The 23,558-nt window shown below is 33.3% G+C and overlaps 2 protein-coding genes across 4 annotated transcripts in view; one reads left to right on the top strand and one right to left on the bottom strand.

Moving 5' to 3' along the window:
* The window catches only part of GLUT1 (Solute carrier 2, facilitated glucose transporter member 1), a 33,896-nt gene extending 29,860 nt beyond the window's left edge, over positions 1 to 4,036 (top strand). Inside the window, exon 9 of the mRNA XM_051214952.1 lies at positions 3,956 to 4,036. The gene's annotated coding sequence lies outside the window, so the exon portion shown is untranslated. The remainder of the gene's footprint in view (positions 1 to 3,955) is intronic.
* Positions 4,037 to 4,298: 262 nt separating this feature from the next.
* Positions 4,299 to 18,572, bottom strand: MS3_00006726 (uncharacterized protein). Of its 3 annotated transcripts, XM_051214955.1 has the most exons (10): positions 18,377 to 18,572; positions 18,303 to 18,331; positions 17,194 to 17,218; positions 15,432 to 15,565; positions 11,047 to 11,127; positions 10,876 to 10,933; positions 8,959 to 9,083; positions 6,745 to 6,822; positions 5,466 to 5,509; positions 4,299 to 4,390 (listed from the first exon to the last, which is right to left on the bottom strand). In XM_051214955.1, the coding sequence occupies exons 1-9, from the start codon at positions 18,411 to 18,413 to the stop codon at positions 5,489 to 5,491; spliced, it is 588 nt and encodes a 195-aa protein (XP_051068137.1). In that variant the 5' UTR covers positions 18,414 to 18,572; the 3' UTR covers positions 4,299 to 4,390; positions 5,466 to 5,488. The 3 variants fall into 3 exon arrangements, with proteins under 3 accessions (XP_051068137.1, XP_051068139.1, XP_051068138.1); XM_051214956.1 differs by lacking the exon at positions 17,194 to 17,218 and having other exon boundaries at positions 18,377 to 18,448; XM_051214954.1 differs by having other exon boundaries at positions 6,745 to 9,083; positions 18,303 to 18,459.
* Between the last annotated feature and the right edge of the window lie 4,986 nt (positions 18,573 to 23,558).

Below are 23,558 nucleotides of genomic sequence, written 5' to 3'. Positions count from 1 at the left end.
TTACAGTAATGTATTTATATGTATTTCGGAATTTTTTTAGAACTTCTACAAGTTGATTCTAGTTGTCAGGAGCTCTGATGAGTTAAAGTTTGATATTATCCAAAGAACAATTAAAAAATATACAGTTTTCTACCAAATAGTAACCAGAGCGTTATAGATATGTTTGATCAGGAAGCTGTAACTTGTCACTAATTAAATAATCCTCATTATATCTTTCGAACAGATAGGATTTATAATATTTAATCATGTTGAGTACAGTAAAACTGAAAGTCTTCTTCAATGTCCAGTGAAATAGAGGTTATAAATTACTGAAAAGTCATATTAAAGACAGAAGAGATACTCCCTATAACTTGCTTCCATTGGATTTTAATCCGATATACGTACATTATACAAAGTATGTTTTTGCAAATCTGCGTTCCTATCTTCTGATCTAGAGAGCCCAAAATTAAACCTGAAGAAATTTGACCATACTACTCACTTATTCAACTATGAGACTGTGAAATGATTTTCTTAATAACATTAACTCATTGAATTCTCTAATGCATATTTAAAGTAAACCATAAGATAACAAGACACTTACATAGAAGTGTTGAAGAGTTTCTAAATCGATTCGTCAAAAATTTGTTCCCGAAAGTGTTTTTTTCACATCGTGAATTTGAATCCTGAAAATGAGTCCTTTAAAATTTTGTTTTGTATGAATTAATTCCTCGACATCCGCTTAATTCATGATTTATAAAATGCAAAAATGAAAATGAAGTCGGTGTCTTTCTGAACTAAGGGGTTAAGTGGACAACGATAGGCCATTGGTTTAAGTCTCAGAATTAAAATCAACATTGAGTTACAGTTCATCTAGTTAATGAATCTCAAGCAGGATGAAACGCATCCTTCATTTCGTTGGAAGTCATCATCTAACATCTAAAAAACATTTATTGCTTGTTTATTATATTTTTTACCTACTCGCGAGTAGTCAAAAACAAGTCATAGATTTTACGAAGATTTGAAGGAAAAATGTAAATGAAATAAAATCATTAACAGAATGGAGGTTTGTGGAGATTGTAGTGAGTTTTTTAATTGAATTCATGAACAGATCTAAGCTAGATTATCATTGAAAACCTAGAATCACTAGATGGTCGTTTTGTTCTTTTACAGAACTCCTCATCTGCGTTCACTAGTGACTGGGTTCTGGATGGATCTGATGGAGTTTTGGTGAGTAACTGTGACCAGTGGAGTCAAATCCATGTTGAGTAGAGACAGTTATCTCCCTCAAACAATGGAAGAATGGTAACTCAAGATCATGGATTGGTTGAAGTTATACATTAATACCGTTGGATGCCAGCTCAGTGGTCTAGAGCTTTAGTGTTCACACGCGAGACCGAAGTTCCTGAGCTCGACTCCAGCATGTAGGATTGTGGAAATAGAATTAGTTGTAGTCGTATTTACATGAAATGATACGAAATAAGATATTTGGGTTCTTAATGGCCAGCTGTGTAACCGGTGCAGTTCACTTAACATACTTACTTCATAGCGAAATCAAACTTGGCGAATAGGTGTCAACGACACAATTACAGAGTAAAAGAATATATCACGGTTCTTTAAGTTAGTTAGTGAAAAAAATTGTAAATAAAAGCAGGACGTGATCTGAGGCGATAAGACAGTAATAATGAAAATATGGATAGAGTTTTCAAATTTCAGCTTATTTCCTGGATGTAATGAATTTTTGTTAACATGATATGTAATTTGAAGATAACAAAGGTTGGGCATGGTTGACAGGAAAACCTGTTGATTGATACTTGCTAGCAAAATATATCTGTGTTCTAGAAGGAATTCATAAATCTTGTGAGATTTTAATTTACTTTATATAATTTTACAGTTTCAGACATCACCACTAAGCTACTCAGGCCATGACTGATCTTCTTTGAGACTGAGATGTTTACAGTTAGTTGGTAATTGTTGTCTAGTCATTTAAGTAATAATCGAAGTACTAGTAATGCGGCCACACGTTTAAGTGGTATGAATTTGCATGCGCTGTGTTTCGTATGAAGAATAAACACAGTTGAACTGGATGAGAAACAGCAATATTAATTGAAGGTAAAATGAACATAGTTTTAAGATCATGTATCTTGTATGTATAACTCTACTGTCTAAAAACAAACATAAAATCAAAGTAGTGTACATGCGACTACAAGTTGGTGCAATAGTATAATTAGGCTCATTTGATTCCAATGGTTTACTGAAATGATTTGAGTGTTTACACCAATCAACTTTAGATAAAAACCTTCACCTAGTTCAATCTAGCATGTTTCAAAATTGGCTTTATTGACGATAATTAAGACATATTATCACCCCTGGATAGATTAACATGTATATCCTGGTTAAAAACATTATTCAGTTTCATGAACACGGAAATAAATGTGAACGGTTAAGTTTGGTTCAAAACGAAATCACTTTATTTGTCATGGATCTGAAAAGTGTTTTCAGGCATTAATGATTAATAGCACTAAACTCATGATGTTAAATTTATTGTAGACATTAGTATCATCGGTTGATAAGCTTCGAAAATTACATTTAGTTTTAACTAACTGACAACAATAACTCTTAAATGTATCTGTTTCAAAGATTTTAATGAAATTCATCTTAACTAGGCGATTATTTCCATTTTAAGCTGATATCGTTTATAAACCAGATAGAAGTAGAAAAAAGGTTTCTTTCTAGAATGGTGGAACTCTTTAAAATCATAATGCTATCACTTTGACAGTAATTTACAATAACAGTGTGAGATTGCTGTAATTCGAATATTCAAAATTTAAATGTTCACATTTCTGACTGCAATTAATTTATAAAACATAGTTTGATTATTACGGTTATATAATTGTCCATACTGTCTTTCAAAAGTTCTCGTCGCTGATATTAAATTATTAGGAAGAATAATTTTGAGTTTTATGAATGTTAGTGCAAAATGTGATGGTAGATAAAAGCTCCAGAATCTCCATGGTCATTTATTAAGAGAGTATAGTTAAATTATTGAATCACAAGATTTTACCGCAACTATGTGTATCTGTGAATTCAGCTACTCCTATAAAGAAAGCCATATCGTATATGCAGCCAGACAGCTTAGCCAATGAGTTATTGAATAACTCTTAAGCATTTATATCCATAAGTAATTCGTAGCATTCTTATCTCTTCCTTTTCTAAATAAAGCCTAGCTAAAGATTTTACTTATTATTATTATTATTATTATTATTATTATTATCATTATTCTGGATGTCTTTTGTTTGCTTATTTTCCTTCACCCTTTCTCTAAAATATTCTCCACTATCTAGTAATTTCAGCACTCCTTATTATGTAGTTTTAGTAATCTATAGTGAATATTATTAGTTTTTTGAACTACTTCCTAATTTGAAACACTGATCCAAGGCTTTATTATTAATATTATTATCACAACAATTCCCCTGTTGTCATCATAACAATTTTTTTAAAATTTTTACTTATTAAGTTTATTGATATAATGTATTTTATTGTTACCATTCTCTCTGGAAATGTCATCACGATGAGAATTTAGTTAAAATAATATTGTTCATTCACTTGGTAATGTTTGTTTGAATGTTCTCAGTGATGTTCAGGACTGCAAGTAATCAGTCTCTTATTGAAACATGTACATACTGTACGTATTGCCTTGATATAGCCTTAATTCACAAGCATTAGATGCAAAGATGGATAGTGGATAGTAGTGGAATCCAAGACTCGCGTTTCGTCCTATCTAGGGAATTATTAGCTGGATATACCCCCATCTCAGGGTTGATGTTCACTCCGGGGACTTGAATCCATTACCGTTCTCTTCAAACGCTATTTCTTTATTTATTTAACTACTGAGTCCTGATAGTCACTTGCTTGTACAATGGGGTGAAGTTTAATTTCACTTAGTACTGTTTGTTTGAATCTTCCTATTGTCATTTAGGACTGGAATTGATCAATTTTTTTATTGGAATATATGCATACTCTGCGTTTCGCCTCGATATTGACTTAATTCACAAGCTAAGTGGATAACGCGATGGTGTTTGAAACAAACAGTACTGAGTTTGAGTCTCAGAGTGAATATCAACTCTGAAATACAGGTAAATCCAACTGACGAGTAGCAAATAGAATGAAACGCGAGTCCTGAATTCAAATGTTTGTGTCGAACAAATATTGAAACAGTAATGAAGACAGAATGTTTCACTTACTGTTCATTTAACCAATAATGTTTTTACGATTTATTTTAATGCTTCATGTATATATATAATAAAAGTATTTTTCAAAACTTTGTTTAAATGGTGTATTAAATTCACAAACATAAAGTAATTAATTTTAGTAATAAAATCGATTTCAATTAAACCGAAATCTTCTTTTACATCTGAAAATAAAAAAATTTGCAAAAAAATTTATTGAGTAAATAATTAGTAAGTGTTTTTTTATTATTGAGGTCATGAACCTATGGATGTTAGACCATCATTGAAAACCTAGAAGCCCTAGACGGCCGTTTCGTCCTACTGTAGGATTCCTCAGCAGTGCGCATCCGTGATTCCGCTCGCGGGATTCAATTAATTTATTGATAAGAGAGGAAGTTGTATGCTTTGTTTTCTATTGAAATGACCAAACATTAGTTAGATTAAGGATAAGCATTTTATTCAGATTCAAATACCTAATAATTTACGGGAAGGGGTTTGTTTATTATTTTAGATCAGATAGAAACAGCTTAAGAATGATAATATTCATTGCAGTCATTGGGCCAAATGGAATCCAATAACAAGTATTTGAAGATTGTGAGATTGTTATGTGAATTGTTGAAATTCGAAACTATCATTTCAGTTTTAATGAACTGAGATTAAACAATCAAAATTCTATGTCACATAGTTACTTGCAAAATTAAAAAGCAGTCACATATAATGTAAGACTAACAGATGAAACCGTGTAAGTATATTCTAATTCTACCAAATTGAACCTATGAATAAGAAGTTGCAATTACTGAAAATCTAATTATCAATATTGTATGAAAGATAGTATGACAACCCAAATATTTATCAGGCATAGATTATTCTATATGACTTCTAGCCACACTCTAAGCACGAAGGTTAGTGATTATCCAAACTGAAGTGGTAAAGAGAGGTTCAAACCTGTTATTTAGTGCTTGGGAATCAAACACCTTAACTACCAAGCCATCGCTTTTCTGTGAACTTAGTTCCCAACTTCATGTAGTGTTTATTTCACATATTTACAACTATTCATATAAAACATTTTATATGAGACCATTCAAATCTCAGTTAAACGAAGTATAGGATTTAAGCTTATTATTTATATTCTTGCTTCATAAAGTTCCATATTTGATGTATTCAATAAACGTCTAGTTTAGATTTGGTTGTTTTTCTATAATTTATCATTTATCATAGAAATATTACGAGAATGTTCGATACTAAAAATGTATCGCTTACATTTAAGTTGACCGTATCTATTTTCATAAACACATGTGCATTGTCTGAAAACAACATGAAAATTTAAGAAAACAAAGCATAAATATACATTTGAGACTCATTGCAATTAGTTAAAGTTGACGTCAACGATCACAAATCGACTGACATATATAATGAAATCAGTAGGTGTTATGTAATCAGTTTGATAAAGTTGTAAAAAACTACTACGTTTGAGCAAAGTTATTCACCCAATTGAGTATTTGTTTCGTTTTGCATGAATTTGTTTCAGTAAGCCATCGTAATAAACGAGGACATAAACGGGACAACCAAATGTATTTGAACAAAAAGTTGCAGAGTTATTTGTTTAAAAATCCAATAATTCATTTGCAAAATGTTCATCATTTGTTTTAGACTTTGTTGCCCCTTCGTTTCTATACCAACCACTCTCTGTTTCCGTACTGTTCTGTTCAATCTTTTCAACCTTCTACTGTCAAGCATTCCAATTTCGATTGATGTTACATACTACTTATATCTGTCAACATAAGTAGCACACAACACAATATCAGTACTGAATAAATTACTTGGTTCGGTTATCGCTTATAAGTAATAAATGTTTATTGTAGTTACATTTCAATATGTTAGACTGTGAAGATCTAAAATTATCGTTTCGTTATATCAGACAATAAATAGTCGAAATTTCTGGAAATCATTGTTTCTTCCTTAACATACACCTATTTATCCTACAGTTCCTTCGCAAAATACGTTCATAAAAGTTTCAAACTAACCAGAGTGATTCTTATTATAGTAACATGTAATCTATAGATATTAGAATTTAGTGCAACCAGTATTTATATTTACTGACATTCTTTCATTAAATAAAACAAAAATATTTAATGGTAAAATATCATATTACTTTATTCACTATTAGTAATGATAGTGTTATAGCTGATAAGCGGCAATTATCACAATCCTACAGGGTTTAGTGACCTAATACCATGTTTATATGTTGGCAGTAGGTACTTATTCAAGCGGAATAGTACGAATATAATTAAATGTATATATATGTATATACAATCAGCAATAAAATCATTTATGATACCTCAGTGTTAGTTATATTTCATTCAGAAAAACTATCCATCTGTAGATATAAAAAACACTAACTACTCACAACGATTGAAATTCCTCTAAAAGTGTGTAAAGTAGTTTTTCATTCCTTTTAAATATGACTTTACTAAGATTTGTGTTCAAGCAAAAAAGTGTTCAGTGTTTTCATATTATTTTTTTTAAAATAATAAATTACCATACAAGCCGAATCTGGATCCATGCTAGAGATTGTATCAATGTATTTGTCAATGAACATTCCTCCTAGAAATGAGCACTGGAATATAGGAAAAAAAAATACAGATCGCAAATATTTTATCATGCTATTTAATCAATAATGAAGCTTTTGCTTCAGACAATAAATAAATATAGACAAGCCTAAACTTCCTAAGCTACACTAATAGAAAGACAATTAGATATTTGTGTTCATTTAATACTTTTATTCCTAAATAATATAAAATGGTGAAGTATTAAAATATTAAACAGCTTCACCTTAATCATACATTGAATGTCAGTGAAATATTTGAAACTATGTAGATGTTTTTTGTTACTAAGTACTTTTTTTGTTTTACAAGGTTTCATGTTTTCTTTCATCTTAAAGTGAGCAACAAACTGATGTTTGGTAAAGTTTTATATTTGAAACCAATTTACTTTTCATGACTGCTAATTTAAACTTTTAATGAAAGTGACCATAAAAGCCAATCAGCAAAATGATCAGCTTAATTACGATAAGTAAAGTGATCAAATAGTCGAATTACAGATTTGATTTAAATTTGTTCTCAGTTAATAAAACGCAAAAAAACTAAAATGTTTTCTTGTTTCATCTTTGGGTAATTAGAAATGTCAATTAATGGTATTTGAATATATTAGATGATATTATGATGTGGGCTACGTAAAAGTAATCTTTGTCTTTCAATTTTTCTTATACTGCTAACAATTCAAAGATATATTTAACAGTATAGGGTTGCAGAGTTTGTTGAGTTTCAGTTGATATCATGAATCAATGAATGAATGTTAGACCACCAGGTTTACAATGATCGTCTAACATTAATCCATTCATGATATACTAAACAGTTGGAATGATGGTCTTCTAATTACGAATCACCACACATTTTTCTGATTTTTACTTTATTTTATCTTCAAACTGAGTGTACTTACTAATTTTTGGTAAATACTTGTAAACTATTGCAAGTTAAATCACTAAGTAGTTCTTAAAATACAACCGCTGTGGTTAATATACTCTCTTTCCTAATTATTTCCATGAAAAAATATTGATGTTTTTTTCGTTCATACATCAAATACTTTCTGTAATGAAAAGAGATGTCATGAGAATAAAGCAAATCATGAACATTTGTTAATGAATTTGAATGATGACTGGTTATAGTTTAAGACTTTTGAACATATTTCCTATGTATTTACAAGTTAGAAGATTATACAGTGGGGATGTTTTTTTTGCATTTTTGTAGTATATAATGTTCTTAGAACTATTTCATGCAATCACACTCATGTTATTAAAGAAGACAAGTATTATCTTTTTTTTCAAAAAAGTCGCGTTGGGATTTCAAACAATAACAAGAGAGATATAAGTATATATTTTGAAAACTAAAGATAATTACTGAGTTGGGATCCAATGGTGTTCATTTATCACCTCAACCAATCCACGGGGTTAAGCGTTAATTTACGAGACCAAAGATCCTAGTTTCGAATCACGTGACCAGGGCCGTGGATACGCACTGCTGAGGAGTTTCATAATAGAATGAAACGGTTGTCCAGTGCTTCCAGGTTTTTCATGGTGGTCTAACATCAATCGATTCACAATCTCAATCAAAAACCTCATAACCTACACAACCCCATACTGACAACAGACAACCTTAAACTGCATCGTATCCGAGTGTTAGCAGTTTCGTCAAATAACAATCAAATATCAAGCAATTTTTATTTCAATAAATGAATCAAAATAAACACAAGAGGGTGTATATTAATGAATTAAGTAAATCATGTAATTGGTTCAACGGGAATTTTCAACACGTATACCTTACAATCACACTAAATAAGTCAACCATGCACAACTGCTTAAAATAGATGTAACACATATATGAAATAGATTTCGAAGTCATGGTATTCAAAGTTAACCGAATGAGTACTTGATTTATTCTGTTATTAACCTAATAATTATTTTACATAATAGTGTAACATATATTTTGTATAAAAATATCTGGAAGGAGCTGGAAAGGATTGCCCAGGACAAAGTTGGATGAAGAATGCTGGTGAGCGGCCTATGCTCCTTCACGAGGAGTAACAGGCGTAAGTAAGTTAGTTAGTAAGTAAAAATATCTCTGGCAATAAATCTAACAGTAAATAATAAGTATTATATATACATAGATTGAAATTAAACAAATTCGAATCAATTCACCTGAACTTCAAGAGATCCAGTTAGTGAACAAATTTTATCAAGAGCTTGATGTACAAATGATTTTGCTTCTTCAGATTTACTGAAAGTTTTCAAATATGATACAGCCATTTCACATGTTGAACACACTGAAATAAATATCAATATATATTGTGATAATGGGTTACAAACATGATCATAATTTATTTGATGAACTAATTGCAGAGTTTAGATTGAGATATCGTTGTAAATTCGATTTCTGGAGGGGACTTGTTAAATGATCAATGTATACGAATTTTGCGAACCTTGCATGCAAAAACGATAAGTTCAACCTTTCATCCTTCTTTGATCCTAATTCCCTATTGTAGTTTGTTTCGTTTTTTTTTTTTCATTTTTCCGTTTTTTATTTTTATTACTACTACTGGTTTTTTTAAAGCAGTGTTTTGTAATTTTAAACAATAATCAGTTATTATTATAATCAGAGGGGAATTTTGTGGATATTATAGTGATTTTAATAATTGAATTCATAAGTCAATTGGAGCGCACTACTGAGGAGTCCTATGATAGAACGAAATGGCCGTCCAGTGCTTCCAGGTTTTCCATGGTTGTCTAGCTTCAATCGACTCATGAATTCAGCTATTAAAGTTATTATTACCTTTGAACAAGTCTTCTTGATTATTATTCAGTTTTTATTATAATAAACTTTATATTTGTTGTTTTTCTTCATATCTGCCCAAAGCCGCTAATCAGGAGCAGCGAATTATCGATCGGACCAAGGGCGCGTAAAACACGTGTGAGCAGTCTAGAGTCCTGATTGGTCCTGCTTTCCGCCTAGCCCAGCCAGTTAAGTCCAGAACAGCGATCTCAGCCTCTGCAATATGAATCCTTATATTTCAAACATACTGAGTTTATACACCAATCAAACAGACCACACTGTACCATGAAATAGAAAATAACATCTGTACAAAATTTGACCAAATGTGGCTGTGAATGTGGGAGGCAGTGACTAATAAACAGGGCAAAATACAAGAATGGTAAATCGTATAATAATAGTTCATAGGTCAAAATAAAGTTTATAATAAGAGGAATATGAATATTAATAGCTTAGTTACTTAACAATTATACGATAAAGATATACGTTTAGTATTGGTCCATAAGTGGATCCCAAAGTTACCATTCATTATGTTTATCGGGACCTAACACCAATAAATTATTTTCATCCTCATATTGTTTCCTTACTCCTTGATCATTACGTAACCTTATCTGATAATAAGAGTTTCGAATCAATTTATGATGCATTCTTTTCAATCCTCCTATAGACAAATCTTTCCCATATATTAATAAATACGAATGTACAGCTTAAGAAAGTGATTTTGCCGAAAAGGAGAAAAATTTTATTAGCTGAATTCTCTTTGTTTTTATACGAAGTTCAAAATAACATTAGATTACCAGTTATCCATATTTTTGTTTTTCTATCTAATCTTGTTATACAACGTTAGTGAAATTCATTTTTTATGAATTTAATATGAGGATAAATAAAACATTCTAATTATGTTATTAATTGAGATCATGAATCGATTGACATTGGACCACCATCAAAAACCTGGAAGCACTGAACGGCTGTTTCGTTCGATTGTGGGACTCCTCAGCAGTGTGCATCCACGATCCCGCCCACGGGATTTAAACCCGTAGTTTTCAGTCTCGCGTGCGAACGCTTAACCTATTGGACCGCTAAACCGTCATCCAACGGTGTTAATGTCAACCAATCCACGAAATCGAGCAACCATCTTCCATTGTACTGAGGTAGATATCTGTGTCTACCCGACAAAGATCAGCTCCACTGGTGACGTGTAACACCAATCGGTACATGATCTCAATTAAAAACTTAATAATCTCCACAACCTCTATACTGATATGTATGTTATATTGCTATCAACTTACAAAAGCTGGAATTACCATGTTGAGGTGTTTCCAATGTGGACTGACACCAATTCACCATCTAAAAAAGGTAAAACTTAATTACATTAACATTTTTCATTAAACCACACAAAATAAGCATTAAGTTGTTCTAATAAATAATAAATCAATTTCAAAATATTTTACACAACTTACTGTTTTGAAACGATTGGATTCGACGAATTCAATGAAATCTTTCAGCAGTGTTCTTGTTTCACTAACCATTGAATGTTTGCACTTGAATAAAAACAAACATCATTATAAAACGTAAATAAAATATTCAATATTTTGTTAAATGCTTTTTAATATAATATATTATGTATAAATTAGTTATCACTACCAGTGATTCTCGAACTCCGCCCATCGCCCAAAACTGTCAATCAATATCAAAGTCACAATCTTTAATATGGACGTCAAGACAGTTCTACTGGATGGAGTCGAAAATTAGACATCTACCACAACCATCATCAAAAATGTACATGTATTTATAAACAATTATCTACGAAAGATATTTAATGTCTATTGACCAAACACCATGAACGACAGCCTACTGTGGGAGAGAATAGACCACCTTCTATCCGAAGAGGAAATTAGGAAAAGATATTGAAAGTGGATAGGACATACATTTCGTAAATCATTAAGCTGCATCATGAGGCAAGCGTTAATATGGAATCCTGAAAGGAAACGGATAAGTGTAAGGCTAAAGTACACACTGCGTCTAGAATAGGAAGCAGACATGAAAATGATAAATAGCAACTGGAAAGAACTGGAAACGTTTGTCCAGGACAGAGATAGATGGAGAATGCTGGTGATTGACCTTTGCTCCTCTACAAGGAATAACGGGAATAATTAAGTAGTCAGTCGTTCTGCACAACATGAACGTTTAAAAGAGAATTTTACTACAACAGGTTTTTCTTCACATCTGTAGATAAATATGTAACTGATATTGTAAGAAAATTTATTTAATAATTCATTACATAATGAAACATTAGATTGTAAACTTATTAACCCTATTGTTTAATGTATAAACCAAACAAGGTTTATCTTTATTTAAATACAAATGAAAACAAAATTGACGCTAAATTAACTGTTCAGTTTGAATAGTTTGAATAACTGTTAGAGCACAATAATATGAATTCATTTTATTTTGTCATTTCTGTTTAGCTGCTTATAAGCGTATTGTATAATAATAGATAGTTGACATTATTACTTCACTACTATTCATGTTATCCGTTGTCATCTTCAATCGTAGGTATGTACGTGTGGTTTATTCATGTATTTTTTAACACCTTTAATACTGGTAACCATTGTCATTCTAGTATTCTGTTATGTAATATGATGTTATACAAACACATTTGTACGTAAGAAAAAAACAACGAAGAAACCATGAAATCAAATCAAATCGTATCATTCTAATTCAATTGTTGTTCTGATTATAGTGAAATTCATAAAACGAATTAACGGTACGTACATCATTAATTGATAATCCTGTTTGTAGTTATTTATCCATTAGAAACATAAATTTGACCAGTGACTAAAGTAAATATTGTTTTAGTAAGTATTACCTATTGTGTTGTTTGTTTACGAAATAGTTTGAGTTTTTGATTGAGATCATGAATCGATTGATGTTAGACCACCATTGAAAACCTGGGAGCACTGGACTTCCGTTTCGTCCCATTGCGGGACTCCTCAGCAGCGCGCATCCGTGTCGGTTGAGGACAGGTACCTACACCAGTACAACAGAAGATGGTCGCTCAGTTTCGTGGATTGGTTGAGGTTAGACATTATCACCATTGGGTGCCGACCCAGTGATCCAGTAGGTTAAGCGTTCACACGCGACACTGAAGGCCGTGGGTTCGAATCCCGCTAGCGGTTTGCACGCTGCTGAGGAGTCCCACAATCGGACGAAACAGCCGTTCAGTGCTTCCAGGTTTTTAATGGTGGTCCAATATCAATCGATTCATGATCTCAATCAAAAACTTAATAATCTCGAGAACCCGTATATTGATAGTTTGAGTTTTAATAAAATCAATTACGAACTTGAGTATTATTTGATTCATTTGATCTAGATTAATATAACTGCTGCTGGATTTAATAAATAAAAAGTAGATATTTAAAATTGGATCCAATTTTAAGGAAGAATGAATTCAAATTCTTGGGAATTAATGAATACATATTCTATGATTGAGTTACATCACTTACAAATAACTTGAATTTTAATAAATATGATAATAATTTAGCGTAATTCATATCATAAACAATCTTGTATTAAACAAAGATGGATAGTGGCTATTAGTGGAATCCAGGAAGCGCGTTTCTTCCCATTCGGGACTCGTCAGCCGGATGTACCTGCATCCCATAGGTGATGTTCACTCTGAAACTCAAACCTGGTACCATCGGCTTCAAACGCCATCGCGTTATTCACTTAGCTACTGTGTCCTGATAGCCACCTGCTTGTGAAATGGGGGGTGAAGTTTACATTCACTTGGTGTTGTTTTACTTGTATTTTCCACTGTTAGTCATTATCTATCTTTGCTTATAAAGCTTGTGACTTAAGGCTATATCGATGCAATTTGCACAGGATGCACATATACCAACATGAAACTGATTAATTGCAGTCCTGTGTAACAATGGGAAGATATAAGTAAAACAACACCAAGTGAATTTATTCTTGTATCAAGTTAAAAGTCAAAATTTACTTGTTTGTCTACGAGTTTGAGCAAGCAAAATTAGATATATAATTTAAAACTGGTATATATTACTTGGTAAAACAGAGTAGGTACTGAATAGTCAGTATTAGAAAAAGTGAAAGCTAAAAGTATCATATTTTAGACACTATAGTAGCGAATTTATATCAGTAAGTGAACAGAAAGAAGTAAGAAACTAGAGGTAAATAAGACGTAAATATGGGATTACACTTTTTACATCCTCAAAACGAATATGTCAGAGTTTTAAAAAAATAAACTTTTAGACACATTGTGCAAAGTGACATTTGACTTATTTCATGAACTAATCTAATATAAATCACAACCAAAATCTTAGAAGCTCTGCCCAGCCGTTTCATCTCATTATGGGATTCCTCACAAGAGTTCAACCACAGCTCCGAGTGTGGGGGTCGAACCCAGGACCTTCGATATCAGGCTCGAACACTTAACCTCTAGACCGTTGAGTTGACACCCAATGATGTCAGTATTGATGGGTTCCATTCCTGAGTATGAGGTCGTGCTAGAAATTAGAGGCTAACTGTACGCGCGCAATATCAGAGGTTCTGTGTTCGATTCCTGCATGCGAGGTTGTGGATGGCCTCTTCTTTGTAGACCCATGCTAGAACGAAACGGCCATCTAGTACGTCCAGGTTTTTGGTTGTGGTTTATCTTAGATCTGTTATATCGAGATGGGTATAAATGAATAGTATATGATAAAAATTACGTATGGACTAATATTATACGAATGTTCTTACTGTATGACTATTAAGTAACTATATTATATGTATATGCATGCCCATTTCATTATAAGGTTTTATTTGACCTAATGGTCACTGTTATATGGTTTACTATTCTCAAGTTATTCCTAATCCCGTAGTCACAGTTTCTCACAATCATAGCCACTTTTGTCTTGAACTTGTCCAAATATTATTTTCTATTTTATGGCGTGATGTGGTCTATTTTGTATGTATATAAACCTAGTTTGTCTGAAATATATGCTTCGTGTCATGGAGGTCAAGATCGGCATTCCGAACTTAACAGGCAGGTTAAGACGGAAAAAGGATCAACCAGAATTCCAGGCTGCTGGTACTGGTGTATGCGTCATTAATTTATTCTTATAAGTAAGCGTACCAGAATTTGGCAATCGTATTTCGCGATATTCGTGACATATCAAGATCATTTTCGTGACTTCAGGGAAATCCAACACTTTTCACAACATCTGTTCTGTTGTATCTACTGATAGTTCTCGGTTAACTAAACTAAAGTAAATGAAATAACATTCAAACATGGGGTTTGTCGGTTGATAAACAAATTTTTTGATCAATATTCAGCTACACCGAAGCAGTGTACTTAATATGTTGACTGTAGTTCGTGTACGATTTTATGAGTGTATTATAATGTTTTATAAATATTTAGATATATCTACTTAGCAAAGGTAGACAGTGGCTAGCAGTGGAATCCACGACGTGCGTTTCGCTCTATTTTTGACTCGTCAGCTGGATGTACCTGCATCTCAGAGTTGATGTTCACTCCGAGACTCGAACCCAGGAACATTCGCTTCAAACACCATCGCGTTATCCACTCAGCTACTGAGTCCTGATAACCACTTGCTTGTAAAATGTGGTGAAGTTAAAATCACTTGATATTGTTTTGCTTGTATCTTTCTATTGAGTTATAAGACTGAAATTGATCAGTCTGTTATTAGCATATGTGCAATATCGAGGCAATACACACTGTAAACCTTATTGTTCTCATTAATTTTAGCAACTGATTACAAGTATACCAGTGTTTCTTCAATCGATAATGGAAAAAAATAAAATCAAATCATTGACATACCTGAAGTTTTTTATTCATATCATTTATATTTTCACATGTTATTGACAATATATATTCAATGATATTCCTGGTGAATTGTTCTTCTTTCATAATTTGTAAACTTTTCTCTTGTGCCAATTCCAATAGGTTGCATGCTATAAAGTTGTAGATATATATAAAACAGTTTTTTGTTTGTATAAAAGTTAAGTAAGCAGTTCACTAATATAACTAGGGATTAAATACTTTAATGTTTCTAACTGAAATAATGGAAAATGTAGCTTTGTATTTGACTTCCATAGATTCAGTCATTATAAAGTATTTCATGTTCACTATTAGTGACAATTGTATATTATCAATGATAGTTTGTCAGTACCTTTAAAAAGTTTATTGATAATGTGCAAATTCTGAAATATTACTTATTCTTAGTTTATTATAAACTGAAGTGAATTTTTTTCTCGTCAGCTTTGATGTTCAAGAATAAATTGAGCAGCTTTCTGGTTAAAAAAACAAAACAAATATTCCAATCCCATATTAACCATGCTATAGTTAGCGATTATGGTGACTGATAAACTATATTGATGTTGAATAGGTCGGTGATTTTGATAACCTAGAACCCACGCACACTAAACCAACTAAAATTATATATACTGAGTGTGAATCACAGTTTGAATAACTCAGATTTAAATATATTCCACCTACAAAGTAACCACTGCCTTGGATTTAATATCACATCCCTAATTACAATATCTTAAAAACTTCAGTGACATTTGTAGGCTGCATAGACATTAAATGAAAAATATGTTTTAACAGATGTCAGGAGTTTACTTAACTCTGTTCGATTAGAATAGTTTGTCAAAGATTAACATTAAACTTAATATTATCTACGACAGTAAGTGCTCTTATTTAGTAGTTTCACTTCAAACTTATTTCCATACTTCTGCTACGACTATTTACAATGAAATAATCGGGGTGTTTTTTTAATGATAAACTATGAATTATGAATGACCTATAGAACTCCGAAATGCACATTTATCCAAATAGAAAAACATTAAAACGTAGTGCATTAAATCAAAATTTGAATAATTTTATGAAAGTTTGTTAGTATGCTTGTTAATGTATGTGCAAAATACTTCGGATTCGTTGGCCAGGTACTATCAGCAACAATATACTATGGGAGAGAACAAATCAGATCCCAGTGGAGGAAGAAATCAGGAAAAAGCACTAGAAGTGGATAGGACACACATTGAGGAAAGCACCCAACTAAATCACAAGGCAAGCCCTCACAAGGAATCTTCAAGGCCAAAGGAGAAGGGAAAGATCAAAGAACACATTAAACCGAGAAATGTAGACAAAAATGAGAATTAACAACAATTGGATAGAAATAGAAAGGAAGGCCCAGGATAGAGTGGGTTGGAGATTGCTTGTCGGCGGCCTATGCTCCATTGAGAGTAACAAGCGTAAGTAGATAAGTAATTCGTTAATATTTACTTTTCTACTATACCTGCAAATATAGACGTTTAGTAGCATAAAACATAGTGTGATGAAATGTACTATCTTCGTCATTTTAGAAACTGTTCTCAAAATATATTATTATGTCCAGCTTTCTAGTTACGTAATATAAGTTCATATAAGAATCTTTATAAAACATCTTCACTTCTATTGAAGAAAATCACTAAGGTTGAATATGGTATACAAATTTACACTTAATTTACAGTTAATTAAAAAGTTCTGTATAAACAAAAACGATAACAATAGTAATTCAACATTTAATTAACCAACTTACCTACATCTTTATAGCCAAAATTCAACTAAATTGAATATATAAGTAAAAAAATAATAATATCAGAAGGGATTTTGTGGATGTTATAGTAATTTTAATGGTTGAAATCATGAGCTTATTGAAGCTAGATCGCCATGGAAAACCTGGAAGCACTGGGGTTCGAATCTCATCGGTGGGCGCACTGCTGAGGTGTCCCACAATAGGACGAAACGGTCGTCCAGTACTTCCAGGTTTTCCATAGTGGTCTAGCTTCAAGTGACTCATGATCTCAACCATTGAAAAAAATATTAATTAACTATTCAGTCAGAAGGATCTTATAGAATCATTGAGTAATTTCCAAAAAAACAAAATGCATATCGTATTACATTCGAATTGTAAATTCGGTTTACAATATAGATCATGTAATTAAATAGTCTTGAAATACTGGAACCCGGTAAATTTCTGTTGAATGAAGTTATATGGTTTAATAACTTATATTATTTTGTAATACAATTACAGAAGATTGTAATATAAAGAATGTTTTATCATTTATTTAATGAACTCATTGCATTAATAGGATTATTTATTGTACCTACCTACAATCAATGAATAGTATAACAAATTCATTGTTTTAATATTTTTGTTGTTAAGAAAGAATTATTCAGCGAAGAGTTTCTTTTCGGTGAATTCATTTTCAAGGCTATACAATCGCAAATATATATATATATATATATATATATATATATATATATATATTAACAGAATGTGGATGGAACTAGAAAAGAAGGCCCAGGACAGAGTGGGTTGGAGAATGCTGGTCGGCGGCCTATGCTCCATTAGGAGTAACAGGCGTAAGTAAGTAATTAACAGAATGATTATAATACTGATAATAAACTGTTGTTGGACAAGTTGACAGTGAGGTTAAACAAACAAAGTAATCAAAAACATTCTTTTAAAAACAAGGAAAGTTTAATAATCGTTTTTGATTATTAATAGCTTAAGTATTGTTGATTAATTGGATTAAAATAATAATGAAGTCTATCAGTAACATTATTGGTTTTGATATGATTATGTAAGTTATTATCAACATTATTAGTTTCAGAAATTTAACTTTATACATTGAATAACATTACCTCAGATTGCTTGATTGAAGTAACTAGACCTAGAATAGATTATTATTATTATAAGTAGTATATACTTCGTTTACCTGTTGTAAAAAAGGTTAATATGAAAAAACTTAACATTCTTGTTTGTATTTGATCTCGAATAAATTTAAAGTAAGATTATTATGAGTGAATCACTTTAAATACTATTCTTATTTATTTTTTGGTTATATTTTATTAACGATCAAGTAGTTTAGATCATATTTTAAATTTATAAACTGGAACAAGGGTCATTTGAAGGGTACTTTACCTTCAATAATAATGGACTTTATATATATATATATAATGATAATAATGCTAAATTGGGCCTATGATTCTAAACAATCGTTTATTGTATACTAAATCAAACGAGTATGATCATTTTACAAAGTGTAAAACTGTTTGATAATGAACGGTTGTTTTTTTTCTAAGTGTTACTAACCTTTGAGATTGCAGATTCGACAAAAAAACAACAACAACAAAACATCATGTGAAGTGATGGTAATTAGTAATGAGTTTGTTTTTGTAAAAAAGGATTACTGAATAATGAAAAAATGCCTTTGAGTATATTATTGAACAATGTGAAATATGTAAGCGATTAAATTGTAAAGATAAAAGAGAATTGTTTAAAGATCGCCAACATATTAAAAGATTAATAATTTGAACGATCGTCAACATCATCGAGAATTTATACGATGGATTAAAGTATAAAGTAGTGCATAGAGACTAGCCTACAGATTTATTCCTAGTAAAGAGTGAAGTCAGAAAATTCTGCCTACTCTCTACGTTCCTCTTAATCTTTCTTCTGACGATCGACTGGATTATAAAGATCACTACATCTGAGGGGAAACACGGGATACAGTGGATAGCTCGGAATGAATCAGAAGAATTGAGCTTGTCAGATGACCTGGTCTTTCTATCTCATACACACGAACAAATCCATATGAATACAACTAGTGAGGCAGAAGCCTCTACATCAGTAGGCCTCAACATACACAAAGAAAAAATCAAGATCATCAAATACGACATGTAGAAAACCAACCCAATCACATATGATGGAGAAACTTTGGAAGAGGTGGATTCTTTCACGTACCTGAGCGGCAGCATCGATGAACAAGAAGGGTCTGATGCAGTCGTACAGCTGAGGATTTCCAAAGCAAGGACAGAATTCCTACAATCGAAAGACATATGGAGCTCAAAACAACTGTTAACCAATATCAATGGTGAAAACCGAGTTCCTTCGAAAGCCACGGGGCCGATGCCCCTTCTAATAACCAGAGCAACAATTTTTATAGGTACATGTAATGTTCGAACAATGTGGGAGATCGGGAAGACCAGTCAAATAGCAACGGAAATGAGGAGATACAATTTGGCAGTACTGGGAATCAGCAAAACCCACTGGATCCAAGCTGGACAGAAAAGGCTAAATACGGGAGAGATGCTGCTATACTCGGCCACGAAGAGGAAAATGCTCCACACACTCAGGGAGTTGCTCTAGTGCTGTCCAAAGTAGCACGAAATACACTTGTAGGATGGGAATCTCACGGATCCAGAATCATCAAAGCATCATTCAAAACAAAGAAGGAGGGGATCTTAATGAATATTATTCAATGTTATGCACCCACCAATGATAGGAACGACGATATTAAAGATCAATTCTACGAGCGGCTGCAATCAATCATAGAGAAATGCTCAAGAAAGGACCTCACCATTCTGATGGGAGATCTAAATGCCAAAGTCGGAATAGACAACACCGGATATGAAGATATTATGGGACGACATGGACTGGGACAGAGAAACGGAAATGGAGAAAGGTTTGCAAATCTATGTGCATTCAAAAAACTGGTCATAGGTGGCACAATATTTCCACACAAACGTATACACAAAGCTGCGTGGATCTCACCGAACCAAACCACAGAGAAGCAGATAGATCATATTTGCATCAGTAAAAAATTCCGAAGGACAATGGAAGATGTGAGAACCAGGAGAGGAGCTGACATAGACTCAGATCACCACCTAGTTGTGGCCAATTTAAAACTGAAGCTAGGGAAGAACTGGACAAACAGCACTACAAAGGTTCAATACAGCCTTCATTCAAGATACTAACAAAATCAATGAATTCAAGATAGTTCTCAACAACAGGTTCCAAGCCTTACAGGGTCTACTGAAGAAAGAAGAAACTACTATGGTGGACAACTGGAAAAGTATCAAAGAAGCATTAACTTCAACTTGTCAAGAGGTTCTGGGCCTCAAGAAGCATCATCATATGGGATAGATTTCTATAGAAACACTGGACATGATCAAAGAAATGAAGAACAAGACGACAGCAATTAACAACAGCCAAACACGAGCAGAGAAAGTCCAAGCACGAACTGAATACATAGAAGCAAACAAGTAAGTGAAGAAATGCATTAGAGCCGACAAGCAGAAATACGTGGAAGAACTAGCAACGGCGGCGGAAGAGAAGAAAATATGAAACAGCTTTACGATGCAACGAAGAAACTAGCAGGGAAATATAGTAAACTAGAGAGACCGGTCAAGGACAAAGAAGGCAGGCCAATCACTGAAATTCAACAACAGCGGTACAGATGGGTAGAATACGTCGAAGAACTCCTGAATAGGCCGGGCTCCAATGAATCCACCGGACATCGAAGCAGCACACACAGATCGTCCTATAGATGTCAATCCACCAACGAAGGAAGAAATCAGAATGGCCATCAGACAAATCAAGAGCGGGAAAGCAGCAGGACCAGACAATATACCAACTGAAGCACTGAAGTCAGACATCGAAGTAACTACAAACATGCTTCACCTTTTATTCAAAAAGATTTAGGAGTAAGAGGAACTAGTGCCGATAAACTGGAAAGAAGGACACTTCATCAAGATTCAAAAGAAAGAAGATCTGGGCAAATATGAAAACTACAGATGCATTACACTATTGTCAATACCAGGGAAAGTCTTTAACAGAGTGTTGCTTAACCGAATGAGAGACTCAGTAGACGCCTAACTTCGAGATCAACAGGCTGGATTCCGTAAGGATCGGTCGTCCACAGACCAAATTGCGTCACTACGGATCATCGTTGAACTATCAAGCGAATGGAACTCGTCACTGTACATCAACGTCATTGATTATGAAAAGGCATTTGACAGTGTAGATAGGAAAACGTTATGGAAACTTCTTCGACACTACGGAGTTCCTGAGAAGATTATCAACATTGTCCACAACTCATACGACGGACTACAGTGCAAGGTCATGCATGGAGGACAGCTGACAGCTTCATTCCAACTCCCTTCCTTTTTCTTCTGGTGGACGACTGGATTATGAGGACCTCGACATCTGAAGGAAAACACGGAATACAATGGACAGCTCAGAACCAATTAGACAATTTGGACTTCGCAGATGACCTAGCCCTCCTATCGCATACACACGAACAGATGCAGACAAATACAGCCAGTGTATCAGCAGTCTCTGCATCAGTAGGCCCCAACATACACAAAGGGAAAACCAAGGTCCTCAAATTCAAAGCGGAGAACAGCAACCCGATCACACTTGATGGCGAAACTCTGGAAGATATAGGATCCTTCACATATCTGGGAAGTATCATCGATGAACAAGGAGGCTCAGATGCACACGTAAAGGCGAGGATTGGAAAAGCAAGGGCCGCATTCCTACAATTGAAGAACATATGGAACTCAAAATAACTTTCAACCAATATCAAAGTGAGAATCTTCAATACGAACGTCAAGGCAGTTCTACTGTATGGAGCTGAAACTTGGAGAACTACAACAACCACCATCAAGAATGTACAAGTATTTATAAATAGCTGTCTACTCAAGATACTCAACATCCATTGGCCTTTTGTGGGAGAGAACAAATCAGCTTCCAGCTGAAGAAGAATTTAGGAAAAGACGATGGAAATGGATAGGACATACATTACGCAAATCATCAAACTGCATCACAAGACAAGCCCTAACTTGGAATCCTGAAGGGAAGCGGAAAAGAGGAAGACCAAAGAACACATTACGTCGGATAATAGAAGCGGATATGAATAGGATGAATAGGAATTGGAAGGAGATGGAAAGGATTGCTCAGGACAGGGTTGGATGGAGAATGCTGGTGAGCGGCCTATGCTCCTTCACGAGGAGTAACAGGCGTAAGTAAGTGTTATAACATGAAAATAGCAGATTAGAGGGCAGCGAATTATTGATCGGACCAAAGACGCGCAAACACGTAGAACGACCTAGGGTTCTGATTGGCCCCGCTCCCCCGTCTAGCCCAGCCAGTTGAGTCCAGAACGCAAGTCACAGCCTCTGAGTTATGAATCATTATATTTCAAACATACTTTGTTTATATACCAGTCAAGCAGACCACAACGTACCATAAAATATAAAATAACATTGTACAATAATGGCCAGTAGGAAAATGACACGTTAAATAAATATTGACCAATAAGATGATACAATTTCATATCCAGGGGTAGCATTAGGCTTAACATAATAATTTTTGGGATATTTTTCTGAATATCCCAACAGTAAGTAAGTTAGCTACTGATTGTAAGTTACTTGGACATCAAACCATAATTGTAAATTACATGTTATCAGTCCTCCTTTAATCGGTTTATCCTAACTTATGTGAATATTGATGCTAAAAGCAAATAATTTTAGTCCAATATGAAGTAAACTGGCAGCCACATGTTCCAAGCTTTCTAGTTTGCAATGAATACGTCTTTAAATTCTTTTATGTACGTGACGGAAAAACCTCTAGAAAAGTCACACACTTAGCATTATTTTGTTCTTTGCCAAATCTGGTATGAACAGTTGACAACAACACTGTTTCTACATCTGCATTGCCTAAATTTCAAAATCCCTTTTTCATGGTATAACCAGTACACATACAGGATTAAGCTTCAATTCCGAAAAGGGAAATTGATGCGAAGTAATACTGTTTATGTAAATGCTGATTGATACACTCACTGGATAAGATTAACAGCATGAGCAAACTTAATTCTTTTACAGAGGAAAGTTGTGTTAGACTAACTGAGAGAACTGTTTAGACTTCTTAACAATGTCACGCTTCTAAACCCAGTGCCTAATGAGAAAATTAACAAAAAGGGAAACATTAGTTGAAACTAAACGATGGAATAGTCTAGTGATTATTAACTAACACATTATTTAGGTGCGAGCTTTTGAAAGACTACATATGAAATTAACAACAGACCAGTAAAATATAGATTTAATCTTCACTAT

This window comes from Schistosoma haematobium, chromosome 2, assembly GCF_000699445.3.
Source record: "Schistosoma haematobium chromosome 2, whole genome shotgun sequence".
Classification (NCBI taxonomy): domain Eukaryota; kingdom Metazoa; phylum Platyhelminthes; class Trematoda; order Strigeidida; family Schistosomatidae; genus Schistosoma; species Schistosoma haematobium.
The sequence above is the reverse complement of the archived record's forward strand: the minus strand, read 5'-3'. Positions and strand labels throughout refer to the sequence as shown.

What these genes read in the sequence shown, in the direction of transcription:
- MS3_00006726 (XM_051214955.1), bottom strand. Translation starts at nt 18,413, where the DNA reads ATGTTAAGTTTTTTCATATTAACCTTTTTTACAACAG. An exon ending in AATCCAATCGTTTCAAAACA is followed by an intron (nt 10,934 to 11,046) that starts GTAAGTTGTGTA and finishes TACCTTTTTTAG; the next exon opens with ATGGTGAATTGGTGTCAGTC. An exon ending in ACATGGTAATTCCAGCTTTT is followed by an intron (nt 9,084 to 10,875) that starts GTAAGTTGATAG and finishes TATTTATTTCAG; the next exon opens with TGTGTTCAACATGTGAAATG.